Source organism: Anomaloglossus baeobatrachus, chromosome 12, assembly GCF_048569485.1.
Source record: "Anomaloglossus baeobatrachus isolate aAnoBae1 chromosome 12, aAnoBae1.hap1, whole genome shotgun sequence".
NCBI lineage: Eukaryota > Metazoa > Chordata > Amphibia > Anura > Aromobatidae > Anomaloglossus > Anomaloglossus baeobatrachus.
In genome coordinates this window covers 74,369,640-74,386,781 of record NC_134364.1, presented here as the reverse complement: position 1 = coordinate 74,386,781, position 17,142 = coordinate 74,369,640, and the positions used below count along the sequence as shown (strand labels likewise).

General features: G+C 42.7%; 1 protein-coding gene across 9 annotated transcripts in view; it reads right to left on the bottom strand.

Moving 5' to 3' along the window:
- Positions 1-240: 240 nt before the first annotated feature.
- The window catches only part of MEIS2 (Meis homeobox 2), a 207,396-nt gene continuing 190,494 nt past the window's right edge, over positions 241-17,142 (bottom strand). For 4 of the 9 annotated variants that reach the window (XM_075330370.1, XM_075330371.1, XM_075330367.1 and 1 more), the window contains exons 11-13: positions 15,087-15,197; positions 11,637-11,730; positions 1,434-1,523 (exon numbers count right to left, since the gene is read on the bottom strand). In XM_075330370.1, the coding sequence (XP_075186485.1) occupies positions 11,672-11,730; positions 15,087-15,197 (170 nt within the window). In that variant the 3' untranslated portion in view covers positions 1,434-1,523; positions 11,637-11,671. Of the gene's footprint in view, positions 1,524-11,636; positions 11,731-15,086; positions 15,198-17,142 lie in introns of all 9 variants that reach the window. The other 5 variants (XM_075330373.1, XM_075330374.1, XM_075330369.1 and 2 more) reach the window with 3 other exon arrangements.

Genomic DNA, 17,142 nt, shown 5'->3' with positions numbered 1-17,142 from the left:
TATAAAACCAGAATGTGAGGTTATTTATATATATATATATATATATATATATATATATATATATATATATATATATATATAATGTATTTATGTATATATGTGTATATATATATGTGTATATATATATATACATGTATATATATATTTATATCTAAAATTATATCCTGAATTTCTGAATTTCAGTGTTGTTTTGGAATGACATCATGTAGCGCAAAACTAAGTCCACACAGAAACCCCACAAAAAATCCAAAATGAAATATTTATTACCGCATTTTTGTAACACCTTTTTTCTTTAAACATAAACTCACAGTCCTCATACAAGTATTTTAATGTAAATTTGACAAAGCTTAAAGGTAACAGCATTTTTCTCTAATGAGGAACACGTGCTGAGAAAGAAATTATCCATGGACATACAATACCAATCCCACAGCAGGTTTTACTAGGAGAACATTCTTTTTTTTTCAATTGAGGTAACACATAGAATATCTAACATGAAACATTAATAGAACGAACTCTGAACAAATTTTGTTACAGTATTGTCTTCCTTACTGTCAATCACTCGCACTCATCCTCTGCCGCACACTCGCGCTCGCTCGCTCACTGCCGCACGCTCATTCACGCCTCAATCTTTGAGTTTACAATTAACTTCAGTCTGTCATTTGGTGCAAAGACCAGATTGCAGGAAGTCCCCCCTTCTCCATATGTCCACATCTTGGATGGTGCCTCCATTGTCCATGTCATATCTGTGTCTCTGGCCCAATCAATAAGTCCTGTAGTGCTGAGGGACAGGAGCACAGACATGTGTCACCACCATTGTTCTAGTCCAGGTCTTGGTCTAGTTCTTCGCTGGTCACAGGTAAAAATAATCTGTAGCTTTCCATGGACAGGGGGGGTTCTGGCTGAGCCAAGTCATTCATTTGGGAACAACACACATAGTGTGGAAAAACAAGGATATCTCTTTTTTTGTCTCTTCTAAAACTATTTAAATCAACAGAAATGTACAAGTTAACTTAGTTCCTATGATTTATCCTACAGTAGTTATATCTCTGAGTCTTTCTGCTTCCAGAGGGGACTTTTTTTTTTTTAATGGGCATTAAAGTGAACCCATGACTTCACATTTATGTCTTGTTTCATTGGTCCTTTGTTGTCGATGAAAAAAAAAAATTGACAAAATTTAAAAAAATCACAGCTGTCTGGAATTTGAAAACTGACCAAAGTTCAAAAGTCTTAAAATATTATCTTTTCCCTTGAGGTTCCTTATAAGTGATGGGGTTCCTGGACAGGATGAGACTCCAAAAGTTGGGGTTGTTTAGAGTGATGGGGGTGGTTGTGCAGACATGGCCATCCCTGGGAGAGCAAATTCTCCATGTGTCACCATGGCTGATGGTAGATGTAGGGCACCGGTGGTCCATGTCTTGAGGAAGGGTGTGATGCCAACTGGGGAGAAGTGTGAGCTGGTTGTACCAAACTGATACTCGTAGGACCACCCTGAGAAAGACAGTCCCCTGGCATGTACTGCAGACCTGAAAAAAAAAAGAAAGTATTGATTATTAAGGGGTTCTCCATAATAAATGCAGTAATAATATACAATAATAATCTGTTCTTAAAAGATTTGTTATTTTAGTAGTGATTTTTTCATTATTGGGTCTGAATTTGTTTTAGAGCTGTAGAGATGAAGAACCTATCGGAGGAACAGTCCCATATTTATCCTTAAAGGAGGATATATCCTAGATACATGTGGGCGTGCTTGCAGCTCTGGTTTATACCGAGGTCAGGCCACTTTAGCATCACATAGAGATGTTTAAGGAGAACCTGTCAGCAGGTCAAAAGTGGACATTCCTTGCTCTTATTTTTTCTCCCTTTTCACCTAAGTATTTCAGGTTTTTTTGTCTTTTAAATCCACCATATGGCTCCAGAGATCTGGGCCTTTTTAATTACTATTAATGTTTAAGAACTTTATAAGTGGGTGTGGCTCACAGGATAATAATGCAGAGCAGCCTAAACATACGCCCCAGAGGCTCCCAAGAGTCACGCCCCAGAGGCTCCCGAGAGTCACGCCCCAGAGGCTCCCGAGAGTCACGCCCCCCGAGGCTCCCGAGAGTCACGGCCCCCCGAGGCTCCCGAGAGTCACGCCCCCCGAGGCTCCCGAGAGTCACGCCCCCGAGGCTCCCGAGAGTCACGGCCCCAGAGGCTCCCGAGAGTCACGGCCCCAGAGGCTCCCGAGAGTCACGGCCCCAGAGGCTCCCGAGAGTTACGACCCAGAGGCTCCCGAGAGTCACGCCCCCGAGGCTCCCGAGAGTCCCGCCCCCGAGGCTCCCGAGAGTCCCGCCCCCGAGGCTCCCGAGAGTCACGGCCCCCGAGGCTCCCGAGAGTCACGGCCCCCGAGGCTCCCGAGAGTCACGCCCCCCGAGGCTCCCGAGAGTCACGCCCCCCGAGGCTCCCGAGAGTCACGCCCCCCGAGGCTCCCGAGAGTCACGGCCCCCGAGGCTCCCGAGAGTCACGGCCCCCGAGGCTCCCTGTACCCCCTTAGTAAAGTTCTTACAAAATAAACACCAAATAAAAAGACCCATATTTTTGAAAGAGTATAAGAGATTTTAAAAAACAAAAAAAGAAAATATTCAAGGGAGCAACTGTAAATAAAATAAGAGCAAAAACTGGACATTTCTGATCTGGTAACATGTCCTCTAAATGTTATACAGAGCTGTGCCATTCCAGTAATCAGTGGTGGACCAGGATCATAGACTAATCTACCATTCTGTCATGTATTCATAACTTTCAGTGTTCTTCCCCTTCGCACAACATATATTCTCTAGTATTTGGAAATATTCCTAATATTATTCTCTTGGAAATCTGCCCACATATAATAATTGATCTGATTATGAATATCATTGATTGTTACACTGCCCAGTATGGGAAGTTTTATTCCAGTAGTCCATGAACCAGTTATTTGTGGTAAGTTATAGTGTGAACAGACTCCACATCTGCGGGTTAGAAGCACTTAGTAACAATAGGCTCGGGTTATTATTACAAAGATGCATCAGAGGTTTAATTTGGGACTGATGGACCCCAATGTAAGGTCTGTAATGTGTCAGTTATAATATGCGCTAGTCCTCTGGGATACCAGCACCTGAATGCAACTGGTTCCTCTACACCCCCATACATTGCAGATGGCTAATAACTTAGGTAGGTCAAACAGCAATTCTTATCCAGCTTTAAACTGGTGTAAAGCATAAGGATTGCAGCCTGATCCAGACATGGTATTGAAAATGTAATTAATTATTATTTATTTTACTCACTTATTTAATTGACATCATTATCACTGTCCCCATCGGGGCTCACAATCTAAATTCCCTATCAGTACGTCTTTGGTGTATGGGAAGAACCCAGAGGAAACCAACACAAACTCCTTGCAGATGTTGTCCTTGGTGGGATTTGAACCCAGGACTTTAGCGCTACAAAGTAACAGTGCTAACCACTGAGCCATCGTGCTACCCACTGTAGAGTGCTAACTACTGAGCTACCAGAAAGCCCACGGTACAGTGCTAACCACTGAGCCACCGTACTGTACAGTGGTAACCACTGAGCCACCATGCTACCAAATTAGCCCTACAGTTCTCACCCGAGCTACCATGCTGCCCACTGTACAGTGCTAACCACTGAGCCAATGTGCTGCCCACTCTACAGTGCTAACCACTGAGCCAATGTGCTACCCACTGTACAGTGCTAACTACTGAGCCAATGTGCTGCCCACTCTACAGTGCTAACCACTGAGCCAATGTGCTGCCCACTCTACAGTGCTAACCACTGAGCCAATGTGCTACCCACTGCACAGTGCTAACCACTGAGCCAAAGTGCTGCCAACTCTACAGTGCTAACCACTGAGCCAATGTGCTGCCCACTCTACAGTGCTAACCACTGAGCCAATGTGCTGCCCACTCTACAGTGCTAACCACTGAGCCAATGTGCTACCCACTGAGCCAATGTGCTGCCCATTCTACAGTGCTAACCACTGAGACAATGTGCTGCCCACTCTACAGTGCTAACCACTGGGTTACCATGCTGCCTACTGAACAGTGCTAACCGTGCTGCCCAATTAGGTCTAAACACCTCTAAAACTAGATGCAGATTTTGGGGCTCATATTGAACACCCTCTTTATATGGAAAAGAAAAGCGTCTTGTTGTTAATTGCACTGGTTGGCCTCAATGGTGCAGATGCTGGACATAGTGGGATCATCAGTGTAAGTCCTGCGCTCCCTCATTTTACATATACAGGGTATGCTTGGTGATGCAATTTATACCATACTAGAGTATGCAATTAAATATTATATACTTGCTGCAATTAAATATATGTGCAAATTTATAAAAATTCCGGCATATATAGGTATATAGGTGTGAACTGGTAAATATTTAGGTATTCTGAGTGTCAGTTATATAATACCAGTGGGCAGAGATGGTGCAGGGTGGGCTACGGTGGCACCGAGCAATGAGTTCATTCAGTGGGTCATGTATTTCGTGTGCCACCGCAGCCTACCACAGCGCCCCGCTCCCTTTAACCTCACACACCTGCATGGGAGGCGTCCGGCAGATGTTCCTATACATTGTATATGCAGCCTTTTTATTCTCAGGAGCGCTGGAGCCATCCACACACAGTATCCCAGGCTGCATCATTGGCCCGTGTTTGTTCTAGCCCGGCAGCCTACTCAATGGATGATGATAATTAAGTACCAAATATACCATATTGTGTGGCTGCATAATCAAATCAAGAGAGGATAATATTCTTCTGTATTAAGCTATTAATGTAATTGGTCATGAAGCATAAAATATGTTATGTAATTAAATAGGCTAGAAATTATATGGCCTATATTAAGAATTATCCAAGCTGAGAAAATGTTTTCTCTATGGCCGTTATAGGGTACATTGCTTTCTGTTTCCTGACTGCATTTGTAAAAAGGAGGAAGAAATAGGAAAATTGGCTCCATCAGTGGATGTCACGGCGGCCCCTTGAGATCGGCTATGAAATGCTGGCCTCTATTTACATATACAGAATGATTTAATCAAGGTACGTCTTCCTATATTCGGCCTCATTAAACAAAGAAGTTTCAATGTTATATGCAATTCTGTCTGCTCTGCTGCCTTCAGCCAAGGGGATGAAACTGGCAGCCGCACACATTTTTTTTTTTTAATACGTCAAAAACACTTGAAGCTTTAAAGTCTAATGGATTTCTTAATCCAAGTGCAGTCATTCAGCCCTCAGTGAAAAATCCATTGCTTCATATTCACTTGCTCCTAAATGTGTCTCTCTTTAAATTTATTGACTGCTTCCCTCCGTTCTGGGTGTAACAATTGATAGGAAGAAGCAACATGTAAAAAAAAATAACCAAGAATGATAAAAAACGCAGGGTCTCCCCAGCAAGGCGTCACGAGTGCCACCAACAGTCCTCATCTCTGCATATGGGATCATTTGGGCATCCATCCAAGGCCAACAGATTTATATCACTCCGAGGACAATCTCGCTAGCCCCAACATCTCCCGCTTTTAATCTCAAACACGTTTAATTTCACAGAAGGAATTTAATGCCCTGGAAGACGAGTCACCTTCAGGATGCAGGTACGGAGAGGACACTGACAAAGGCAGGACAACCCTTCAGGTGCACAGTAATGAGGCGCAGGCACAGCGCAGCAGGATTCGTACAAAGAAACCACTTTGCTGTTTTATTATTCCAGAGTACATGAATTTTCTGACATTCCAGGTTCATGCCTGGAAGATCAAGGTCAGCTGAAGAGCTCAAGATAGCACATAGTGACTGCTAGAGCCACCCATGTATAATACACTAACCAATGTGCTATGACACATGGAAAATTCTTCAGGGGGAAGGACGTACATATCTCTAACCTCCTAAACCTCCCGAGACTGCTGAGGTAAAGGATAGACACCCTACATCTCTTCCCTAGAATTCGCCAGCAGTAATGGAGATAGGGTAGAAAGCTGCTGCTGGAATCCTCTGGGGGCGGATTCCCCAAGTAATTCCCGTAGAATTCCATAGAGTAATTCCCTGAGTAATGGAGATAGGGTAGAAAGCTTCTGCCAGATTCCTCTGGGGGTGTATTCCGTAAAGTAATTCCAGTAGAATTCCCTGAGTAATGGGGATAGGGCAGAAAGCTGCTGCCAGATTCCTCTGGTGGCGGATCCCCGAGTAAGGCGGGCTTTGCACGCTGCGACATCAGTAACAATGTGTTACCGATGCTGCAGCGATAGTCCCGCCCCCGTCGCACGTGCAATATCTAGTGACAGCTGCCGTAGCGATTATTATCGATTATTATCGCTACGGCAGTTTCACATGCACTCACCTGCCGTGCGACGTCCCTCTGGCCGGCGAACCACCTCCTTCCTAAGGGGGCGGGTCGTGCGGCGTCACAGCGACGTCACACGGCAGGCGGCCAATTGAAGTGGAGGGGCGGAGATGAGCAGGATGTAAACATCCCGCCCACCTCCGTCCTTCTCATTGCAGCCGGCGGCAGGTAAGGTGAAGTTCCTCGCTCCTGCGGCTTCATACACAGCGATGTGTGCTGCCGCAGGAGCGAGGAACAACATCGCACCTGTCGCTGCACCGGCATTATGGAAATGTCGGAGGCTGCAGCGATGATACGATAACGACGCTCTTGCGCTCGTTCATCGTATCAAAAAGGTTTTACACGTTGCGATATAGACTGCGACGCCGGATGTGCGTCACTTTCGATTTGACCCCATCGACATCGCACGTGCAATGTCGCAACGTGCAAAGCCGCCCTTATTCCCATAGAATTCCATAGAGTAATTCCCTAAGCAATGGGGATAGGGCAGAAAGCTTCTGCCGGAATCCTCTGGTGGCGGATCCCCGAGTAATTCCCATAGAATTCCGTAGAGTAATTCCCGGAGTAATGGGGATAGGGTAGAAAGCTGCTGCTGAAATCATCTGGCAGCGAATTCCCTGAGTAATTCCCATACAATTCCGTACAGTAATTCTCTAGTAGAATTCCCTAAGCAATGGGGATAGGGCAGAAAGCTGCTGCCGGAATCCTCTGGGGGAGGATTCTGTAGAGTAATTCCAGTAGAATTCCCTGAGTTATGGGAATAGGGCAGAAAGCTGCTGCCAGGTTCCTCTGGTGGCGAATTCCTTGAGTAATTTCCATACAATTCCGTAGAGTAATTCCCTGAGTAATGGAGATAGGGCAGAAGCCGATATCATCTGGCGGCGGATTCCCCGAGTAATTCTTGCAGAATTCCGTAGAGTAATTCCCTAGTAGAATTCCCTAAGTAATGGGGATAGGGCAGAAAGCTGCTGCCGGAATCCTCTGGGAGAGGATTCTGTAGAGTAATTCCAGTAGAATTACCTGAGTAAAGCCTGCTTTATACCATACGATCCAGCATACGATATTGTATGCGATCATACCCGCCCCCATCGTATGTGCGGCACGTTCAATTTGTTGAACGTGTCGCACAAACGATTAACCCCCGTCACACGTACTACTTACCCGTCCATACGACCTCGATGTGGGCAGCGAACATCCACTTCCTGGAGTGGGAGGGACGTTCGGCGTCACAGCGACGTCACGCGGCAGCTGGCCAATAGAAGCGGAGGGGTGGAGATGAGTGGGGCGTAAACATCCCGCCAACATACCTCCTTCCTTCCGCATTGCCAGCCGGGAGCCGCAGGACGCAGGTAAGATCTGTTCATCGTTCCCGGGGTGTCACACGCTGCGATGTGTGCTATCCCAGGTACAATGAACAACCTGACGTTCAATTTTTAGGAAATGAACGACGTGCGTGCGATGAACGTTTTATCTTTCAATCGCAATCGCACGTAGCTGTTACATGCTACAATGTACCTTACGATGCCGGATGTGCGTCACTTGCGACGTGACCCCGCCGACACATCGTAAGATATATTGTAGTGTGTAAAGAGCCCTTAATGGGAATAGGGCAGAAAGCTGCTGCCAGATTCCTCTGGTGGCGGATTCCCTGAGTGATTCCCATATAATTCCATAGAGTAATTCTCTGAGCAATGGGGATAGGGTAGAAAGCCGCTGCTGAAATCATCTGGCAGCGAATTCCCTGAGTAATTCCCGTAGAATTCCGTAAAGTAATTCCCTAAGTAATGGGAATAGGGCCGGAATCCTCTGGTGGTGGCTTATCTCCCCTGAGAACAAAAGGATTTGGATATTTGGGTGTTTAAAATCAAACTGCCCTGTTACTCCTCTCTCTGCTCCAAGGCCGTGCTCTGCTCCCTTCCTCTATGTCCGCTGCCGTTTGCTGTGCTTCACGTCAGAGTTGATAAATTGACCGATGAACTCCAATGAAATCATCACCCAAGGTCTTTTATGGCCGAGTCTGACACTCATGTATCAGAGTATAAAAGTGTAACACTCGTTTTAATTTTTATTTCATAAATCAATATACATATAAAATGAAACACTTTGATATATATGTTATCAGACAAATCTGCTTCTTTCTCTGCCAGTATTGATCAGTCATTATCAAATTCTCAATTCTGGGGTAAAATCTGTATTCAGTGAAGACTTTCCCATTACTGAGATAGGAGATGGCGGTTGGTGCTGATGAGATTCTATGACAATGGGAAGAGCTAGAAACAGAGGGCGGAGCTAAAGGCAAAGGGAGGGGATAGTCAGAGCTCCGCCCCATCCTCCCTCTTCTCTCTACATAGAATCTCATCAGTGACAGCTGCCATCTCCTATCTCAGTAATGGCAAAGGGATCATTTTTGGCAGCTAAAGAAGCAGATCTGTCAGATATATGTTAATATATCACAAAGTTGCTTATTTTCATGTGTATTATTGATTTATGAAATAAAAGTGAAAATGACACTCACTCTTTAAGTAACTTTACGCTCTGTTAGCCTTTACTCTGGAGTTTGGGTCATGGTTGGCAATTCTCTAAGCAACTCCTGTTTGTTACTTTGGTCTTCATTTACGTCTTAGCTTAAACCTGCAACTAAACAATCTTCTTTTCTGCTTTAAACATCCCTCTTCTCTGGACTTGTTCACATTACAAAAGCTGTTGCTTCCGAGTTATTGTCTCTGCCAAGTTTCTCTGTTCCTGTCTGCTGCTGCCAGCGGCTATCCATTTGTTTGCTGGTCAACCCTTCATCTGCAGTAAGCATAAAGTTTTCTCTGGAGCTGTTAACACTACTAACATTGTTGAAAGTCCTGAATTAACTATACATTGTCCACTCTTGTGTGAGGCTCCTGTCTCGATATCTTCCTTTGTCTACTTGCTCACATCCTCTGTCCACATTCTTCACCCCGACCTGCAGCGCAGTAAATCCACTTTACCAGGTGAACTCGTAACGTGCACAATCTTTCTTTACCTTTATACTATGGAAAGTTCAGAGGCACCATGCAAATTAGCTGGTGAGCTGGTCTGTTCATTTGTATTACGTGTATGGAGGTTTTAAAGGGGTTGTCCAGAATGAATTTCTTCAAGGTGCTGCATAAACTAAAAAAAAAATGTACTTACCTCCTGAACCAGCTCTGAGCCCTTTGTCCACCAACGATCATATGACCAAATATGCCGTCAGCGCTGCAGGATACACCAGCAGCCACTGATTAGCTGAAACTTCACATGGTAGCCTACCAGCAGCCACTGATTAGTTGAAGCCTTCACATGGCAGCCTACCAGCAGCCACTGATTAGCTGAAGGCTTCACATGGTAGCCTACCAGCAGCCACTGATTGGCTGAAGCCTTCACATGGCAGACTACCAGCAGCCACTGATTAGCTGAAGGCTTCACATGGTAGCCTACCAGCAGCCACTGATTAGCTGAAGGCTTCACATGGTAGCCTACCAGCAGCCACTGATTAGCTGAAGCCTTCACATGGCAGACTACCAGCAGCCACTGATTAGCTGAAGGCTTCACATGGTAGCCTACCAGCAGCCACTGATTAGCTGAAGCCTTCACATTGCAGACTAACAGTAGCCGGCCACTAATTAACTGAAGCTTTTACATGGTAGCCTACCAGCAGCCACTGATTAGCTGAAGGCTTCACATGGCAGCCTACCAGCAGCCACTGATTAGCTGAAGGCTTCACATGGCAGCCTACCAGCATCCACTGATTAGCTGAAGGCTTCACATGGTAGCCTACCAGCAGCCACTGATTAGCTGAAGGCTTCACATGGTAGCCTACCAGCAGCCACTGATTAGCTGAAGCCTTCACATGGTAGCCTACCAGCAGCCACTGATTAGCTGAAGCCTTCACATGGCAGCCTACCAGCAGCCACTGATTAGCTGAAGCCTTCACATGGCAGCCTACCAGCAGCCACTGATTAGCTGAAGGCTTCACATGGCAGCCTACCAGCAGCCACTGATTAGCTGAAGCCTTCACATGGCAGCCTACCAGCAGCCACTGATTAGCTGAAGGCTTCACATGGCAGCCTACCAGCAGCCACTGATTAGCTGAAGGCTTCACATGGCAGACTTGCTGACAACATTTCAATGATTGTATTTGATATTAAGAAATCCATGCACACGTGGCAGAAACAACCCATTTTATATATATGAAATACATTTTTTAATTGCAGAAATTTTGTGACAAATTTGCCACCTGTGATTATACCCTTATAATAATTTCACAAATTTTGAGCCCAATTCATTATTGCACTTGTGCCTGTTTGTCTCTAGTTTATGGTGTTTTTACCTGTTCTTCATTTGCACCTTATTATTCCTTTAATTTGCACTTTTTATAAAGTCTATTTTATATGTTAGCCTATTTTTTTTTTTAATGCTATTTATTGTGGGTGAGGTTTAGGGTTTCCGCATGTTTTCACATAATTCATCAGTTACCACTTTTTAAAAAGTCGCTACATTTTTTAGCAAATTTTCTTCAGTCTTCCCAGGAGTGAAGTTCTGTACGTCTGTAAACTTTGTCACATTTAATGTGACTTTTTTTGTATTAAAAAGTGACAAAAAAGGTTAAAGAAAAAAATAAAGAGCATTTCTAATTTTACCCCAAAATCTTCAACCATATGTGCCATTATCAAGAACCATCACAATAGAAATGTGACTTAAACCCCCCCCCGAAAGATAAATTGGACCTTTTGAGTTACATATGTTCTGGTAAAGTTGGTGATATTGAGAAAACCAATATTTCAGTATAAGTTATATTCAACTATTATTGGTCTCGAACATTTTTGCTTTTTTAAGCCATTTTTCTTTTTTTGTCTTGTGATATTTATTGATGTTTTTTGTAACAAATTCTTCAAAATGATGCATGAATTTAGGAATTTTGCAAAAAGTAAAAAATAGACTTTATTCTTGTCTTTAAATTTTATGTCACCTCTATAGCCAATAATGCACAATTTGCAAATTGGCATAAAAATTGAAGGAAAAAAAAAATTGGAGGAATGGAGTACATTTGCAACTTTTCAAAAACTCTCAGATGATGAATTGGACAAAAACATCTGGAAATCCTAAACGCCATACACAGTGGAGGGTAGGCAAATACATATAAAATAGACTTAAAAAAGCACAACTGCAAAGGCGGGTATGGCTCAAAGAGAAAAGCAGAAAAAAATCAGGTGCAAATGCTGTAAAAAAGATTGGGCACTATGTGTCCATGAGACCCATCATCCTGAAGATACTTACTTCCCCTTGTTTGTGATTGCTCTGCAATGTAATGGTTACATATAGTGCCACTGCCCATCCATGCCCATATTCATTCCCATTCCACTCATCGGCCCTGGATGGAAAAAGAAGCAGAAAAAGACATTATAGCAACATTAGATATATACATATACACTTGCACAGAATTGCACAAAAAGTGGACTGTCTAATCAATGAATTTGACTATATAAAATTGAGATACTAGGCACACAAAAATGGCCAGTTTTATGTGGGCCCAACAGCCATCATCAAGGCAACCTCTTTTTGTTATATATATATATATATATATATATTATTTATATAGGCAATGAGGATGTAGCCAGCTCACCCGTGACAGCTCTGATTGAATGATTCCTCCTGTTATCCTGAATATTGTTTATACCGCCGAAACGCGTTGTCCGTAACGCACTATTTCCTGTAACTTATTATATACAGCTTTGTTATATTTTTAAATTTTTCTACCAATAAATCAATAGTTTTATGCCAACCGGACCTCTTGATATTTGCTGGATCCCTCTCCCATATATATTTTTATATATATATATATATATATATATATATATATATATATATATATATACACACACACACACACACATATACGTGTATATTTATATATATATATATATATATCTATATATATATTTATATACATATATATATATATATTTGTATATATGTATATATATATACACACACGTATTTTTATATATATATATATATTTTTTTTTTTATATATATAAATATATATATATATATACACACATGTATATATGGAGAGAAATATTATATATATACACATGTATGTAATATATATATCTATATATATATATCTATATATATCTATATATATATATATATCTATATATATATATATATATATATATATAATAAAAGCCTTGCTGTTGGGCTCACATAATACTGGCCATTTTTGTGTGCAAAGTATCTCAATTTTTACGTTTCTTATAGCAGTAATGCATGTCTATATTCCCATATTCATTGTTACACATATCTTAGCAACTGTCTCCTTTTTGTTCCTATATGTTTCGTGTTCAGTTTGCACCTGTTCACATTAGAAAGGTAGGATGTGCCATCAGTCTTTTTCTTTGCATATAATAAAATCATGCAAAAAAAAAAAGCTAGGGTTGTCGCCCCCTGTAAGATCCACAGGCATTATAGCAGTGTCATATACAATATAACAGTATAACATTTCAGATTATCAAAAAAAAATCCCTAATTAAAAAAAAAAGTTTGTATTAAAAATATAACTTCTATTTTTTTCCTTCATATAAATTCTACTACCGTTCACATGGGTGAAATAGGTCTATGTAGATTACAATGTAGCGAAAAGGTACAAATGTAATATCAATGGAAAAGTTCACAAAAGCCTTTAGGGGGCGCTGTACAATCAAGGATATCCACATCCATACATCTATAATAGTTTCCTATATAAAATATAGGGAATGAAGGCTTCTTCTGCTGGATATGAAGTTTTGTGTATTTTTTTTTTACTGAGCAGTGTTTTTCACATTGTTGGTGTGTTTTTACTTTGTAAACTTTCTTGCTCCACTTTAGCCTTTTCTTTAGAAAAATACAGTTAGCTGGAATGTGTAATATACCGACACCGATAGATATATCTTGGTTTTCATTCACATTTTGCTCATATAAATCATTTTGTAAATTCTTCCTTTAACATTACATATTAAGATTCGTTTCTATTTGTTTTTTTTTGTTTTGTGTTTTTTTTGTTTTTTTTTTACTAATTACAGGGGAAAAAAAGAACCAGACTGAATTCCGCAACATTTGACATTTTTTGGTTAGGCTCCTTGAAGTGTCTAGTGCAACAATTTATACACCGGATGAATGGGTAAAAAAAAAAATCGCATAGAAAACTTGGGGATCAGTTCCCACTTCAGTTTCCCTCCAGTGTTTTTGTAGCACCCTAGAGCAAAAAAAAAAAAAAGAAAAAAAAGAGGCAGATGGTGTGAATAATGGAAAGGGGGCCTTAATCCTTATTTATCAAAGTCAAGAAGTCAATAGGTCCAATGGTAATTAATAAGAGTCCATCCAAACACTCAGAGTTAGGTGATCAAGATTCATTGTCAGAAAGTGACCAAATCTGACTAATTGCAATCTGCAAAAACACAATTTTTTGTCTGGTTTTCTTTAATGAGCAGCATTCACTTATTTTACATCTATATAAGTGGTAGGTTCAGAACCTGAGGACTATATAGTTAAAGGGGTTTTCTACTATTAGGATATTAATGACCTACTCTTAAGGTACATAAACAATATCAGATCAGTGGGGGCTCAACACTGAGGACCCCCGAAGATCAACTGTTATCAGCTCTGGACCTGCACAGCTCCATACACTATGTAGTGGCCGCTGCCAAGAACTGCAGATCAGTAGGGGCTCAACACTGAGGACCCCCACAGATCAGCTATCAGCCCTGGAACAGCACAGCTCCATACACTCTGTAGTGGCCACTGCCGGGTGCTGCAGATCAGTGGGGGCTCGACACTGAAGACCCCCAACAGATCAGCTGTTATCAGCTCTGGAATGCACAGCTCCATACACTATGTAGTGGGTGCTGTAGATCAGTGGGGGCTTGACACTGAGGACCACCACAGGTCAGCTGTTATTAGTTTCAGGGCAGCACAGCTCCATACACTATGTAGTGGCCACTGCCGGGTGCTGCAGATCAATGGGAGCTCGACACTGAAGACCCCCAACAGATCAGCTGTTATCAGCTCTGGAATGCACAGCTCCATACACTATGTAGTGGGTGCTGTAGATCAGTGTGGGCTCAACACTGAGGACCCCCACAGATCAGCTATCAGCCCTGGAATAGCACAGCTCCATACACTATGTAGTGGCCACTGCCAGGTAATGCAGATCAGTGGGGGCTTGACACTGAGAACCCCCACAGGTCAGCTGTTATCAGTTTCAGGGCAGCACAGCTCCATACACTATGCAGTAGCCGCTGCCGGGTGCTGCAGATCAGTGGTGGCTCAACTATGAGGACCCTCATAAATCAGCTGTTATCAGCTTTGGGACAGCACAACTTCATACACTACATAGTGGCCGCTGCCTGGTTCTGCAGATCAGTGGGGGCTCGACACTGAGGACCTCCAAAGATCAGCTGTTATCCGCTCTGGAACAGCACAAGTACATACACTATGTAGTGGCTGCTACCGGGTGCTGCAGACCAGTGGGGGCTCAACAATGAGGACCCCCACAGATCAACTGTTATGAGTTTCAGGACAACTCAGCTCCATACACTATGTAGTGGCCGCTGCGGGTGCTGCAGGTCAGTTCATTTTAAAGGGAAGAGATTACCAATCTCCTAGCATTGTAAAATCCCCTATAAAATCATTATAAAACTCTGAGTGTGAGTCAGTAGGAATATGAAGAGAAAGATGACCTCTCACCTGCAGGTCGGATGCCCATATGTTGCTGCCCGTCCAATACAAAGCTTCCCATAGGCTGCCCCTCTGGACTATATGCTGCTCCTTGGCTCACTGAAGGATCAAGAAGAAAACCTGATTGTGGTCAAACGTGGACACAGCGAAGGAGAAAGAAGAGAAGACATACCAAAATATCAGCAAAGGTTCCAGTTTTAGGACTGAAACACACACTTCAAATCAACAGAAAAACAAGACAAGCAGGACATTTCAACTTTGGCATCTTTTGTGATTATTGTCCCCACTGACACAAAATATAACTTCTTTTTTTAGTTTTGAAAATTCTGATTGTCTAAGGTGTGAAATTTCATGGCTGCTGCCTTCAGGACGCATTTCTACTTTTCAAAATGTAACTTTGGCTGATTAGATTCCGCCTGGTTGCTAGGGATACTGTCTAATGACCACAGGGCTTGTACACTTTTGTCAGACAAATTGTCCTTGGCAACCAGTCAGTCTTGGGTTTCTTAGGTCTTAAACGGTTTCCAATATTGATGACCTATCCTTCAGCACCTCATATTCCTTAGATAGCTGTTGGCTGAATGATGTTTCGGCTGGCAGCTATCTCGCCCAACTCCTTCATACAGAGGAACGCTAACTCTGCCGAATGTTCCTGTGCTCTTCAGGGGCCGGCTTATCCCTGGGAGATCAAAAAGATCCGACATGTCGGATTCTTTTCTCCCCTGAAATCACTTGTTCGGGCCCCATACACATTAGACTGTTGGATGAACCCATCAATATCAGTGAGTTCGGCTGATGTTAACCTAATGTGTATCATAGGTGGGGGTTTGTGTCAACAATATCAGATTAGTGGGGCTGACACCAAGATAATATCACCTCCATTGGCGGCAAGAACAGCATACATTTCCATACTGTTCAGTGACCACTGCCAAGAACGGCAACTCCGCTCTTACATAAGTGAATAGGAGTTGAGTTGCCATTACACAATAACCGGTGATGTAAGGTCTAGCTCCATTCAGCCTAATAACTGCTGATTGGTGGCGGTGCTGGGTGTTGAGTCCCCTAAGACATTGGTGACTTATACCAAGGATAGACCATCAATATTGGAAGCCCGGAAAATGGATGAATTGGCAAAAAAATGAAGGCATAAAGGTTAATGGGACTTTACCCTAGCAATATGCTGATATTGGTGCTCTGCCAATGCCTGTTACTGTGGGATGGTGGCATGTAAAAGGCAGTAGGTCAATAATTACGTAGGTAATTTCAGGATTCTCAGTACAAAAAAAACCCCAAATTCACCACAAAATGAAGATGAACATTGTGTTGCTGGCCAGGGACATGAGGTTTTCATTAGCAGATCCAATTGTTGCCATCAAGACCTGATGACAATCTAATGTCTATGGGCAGTCTTACATTTTTTGGATAATTTCCTCACCAAAAAGAGCGGCACCAGTGGTGTCTGCCCTCACCTTCCCCTCCCCCATTAACATAACATAGCCATTCTGCTCATTTTAAGTGACAGAAGCCTCCAGCATATGATAAAGGTCTATGAAGACAGACATGAGGTAAGTGCAATAATACAATAGGAATTTCTAACCAGGAAAATCCTTCCAAAACGAGAGTTGTATGTATAATCATTATGGATCTCATTGTACCCCCTGGTCATTAAATTAGTGTGATGCCATTTATAATGGGGGAATCTTACACCCCCCCTCTTACAATTCCCCCCCCACACATTTTCTGTCTGCACCTAAAAAAAAAAGCCTGTGGTATAATGCAATTCCAGCCAGTTGTGTGTGAATAGACAGTCAATGAATGCGCACAATGGGCTGCATATGGGAAAGACTTCCTCATACTGCCAAGAGCTGTTAGATGGCACCGGGCAGAAGCAAGGGCTCCTTTAACCCTTCCCGGGTGATAGCACCTGCTCCAGCATTTTAAGGGTTAAACTGTTTCTTAGTCGCCCAGTACTTTGCGCCAATTAACGGTCTGCGAGGAGGAGGGGATGAAATTGAATTGAGAGCATGCTGGAAATCTCCAATTAGCACCAATTAGCTGCTCCCTA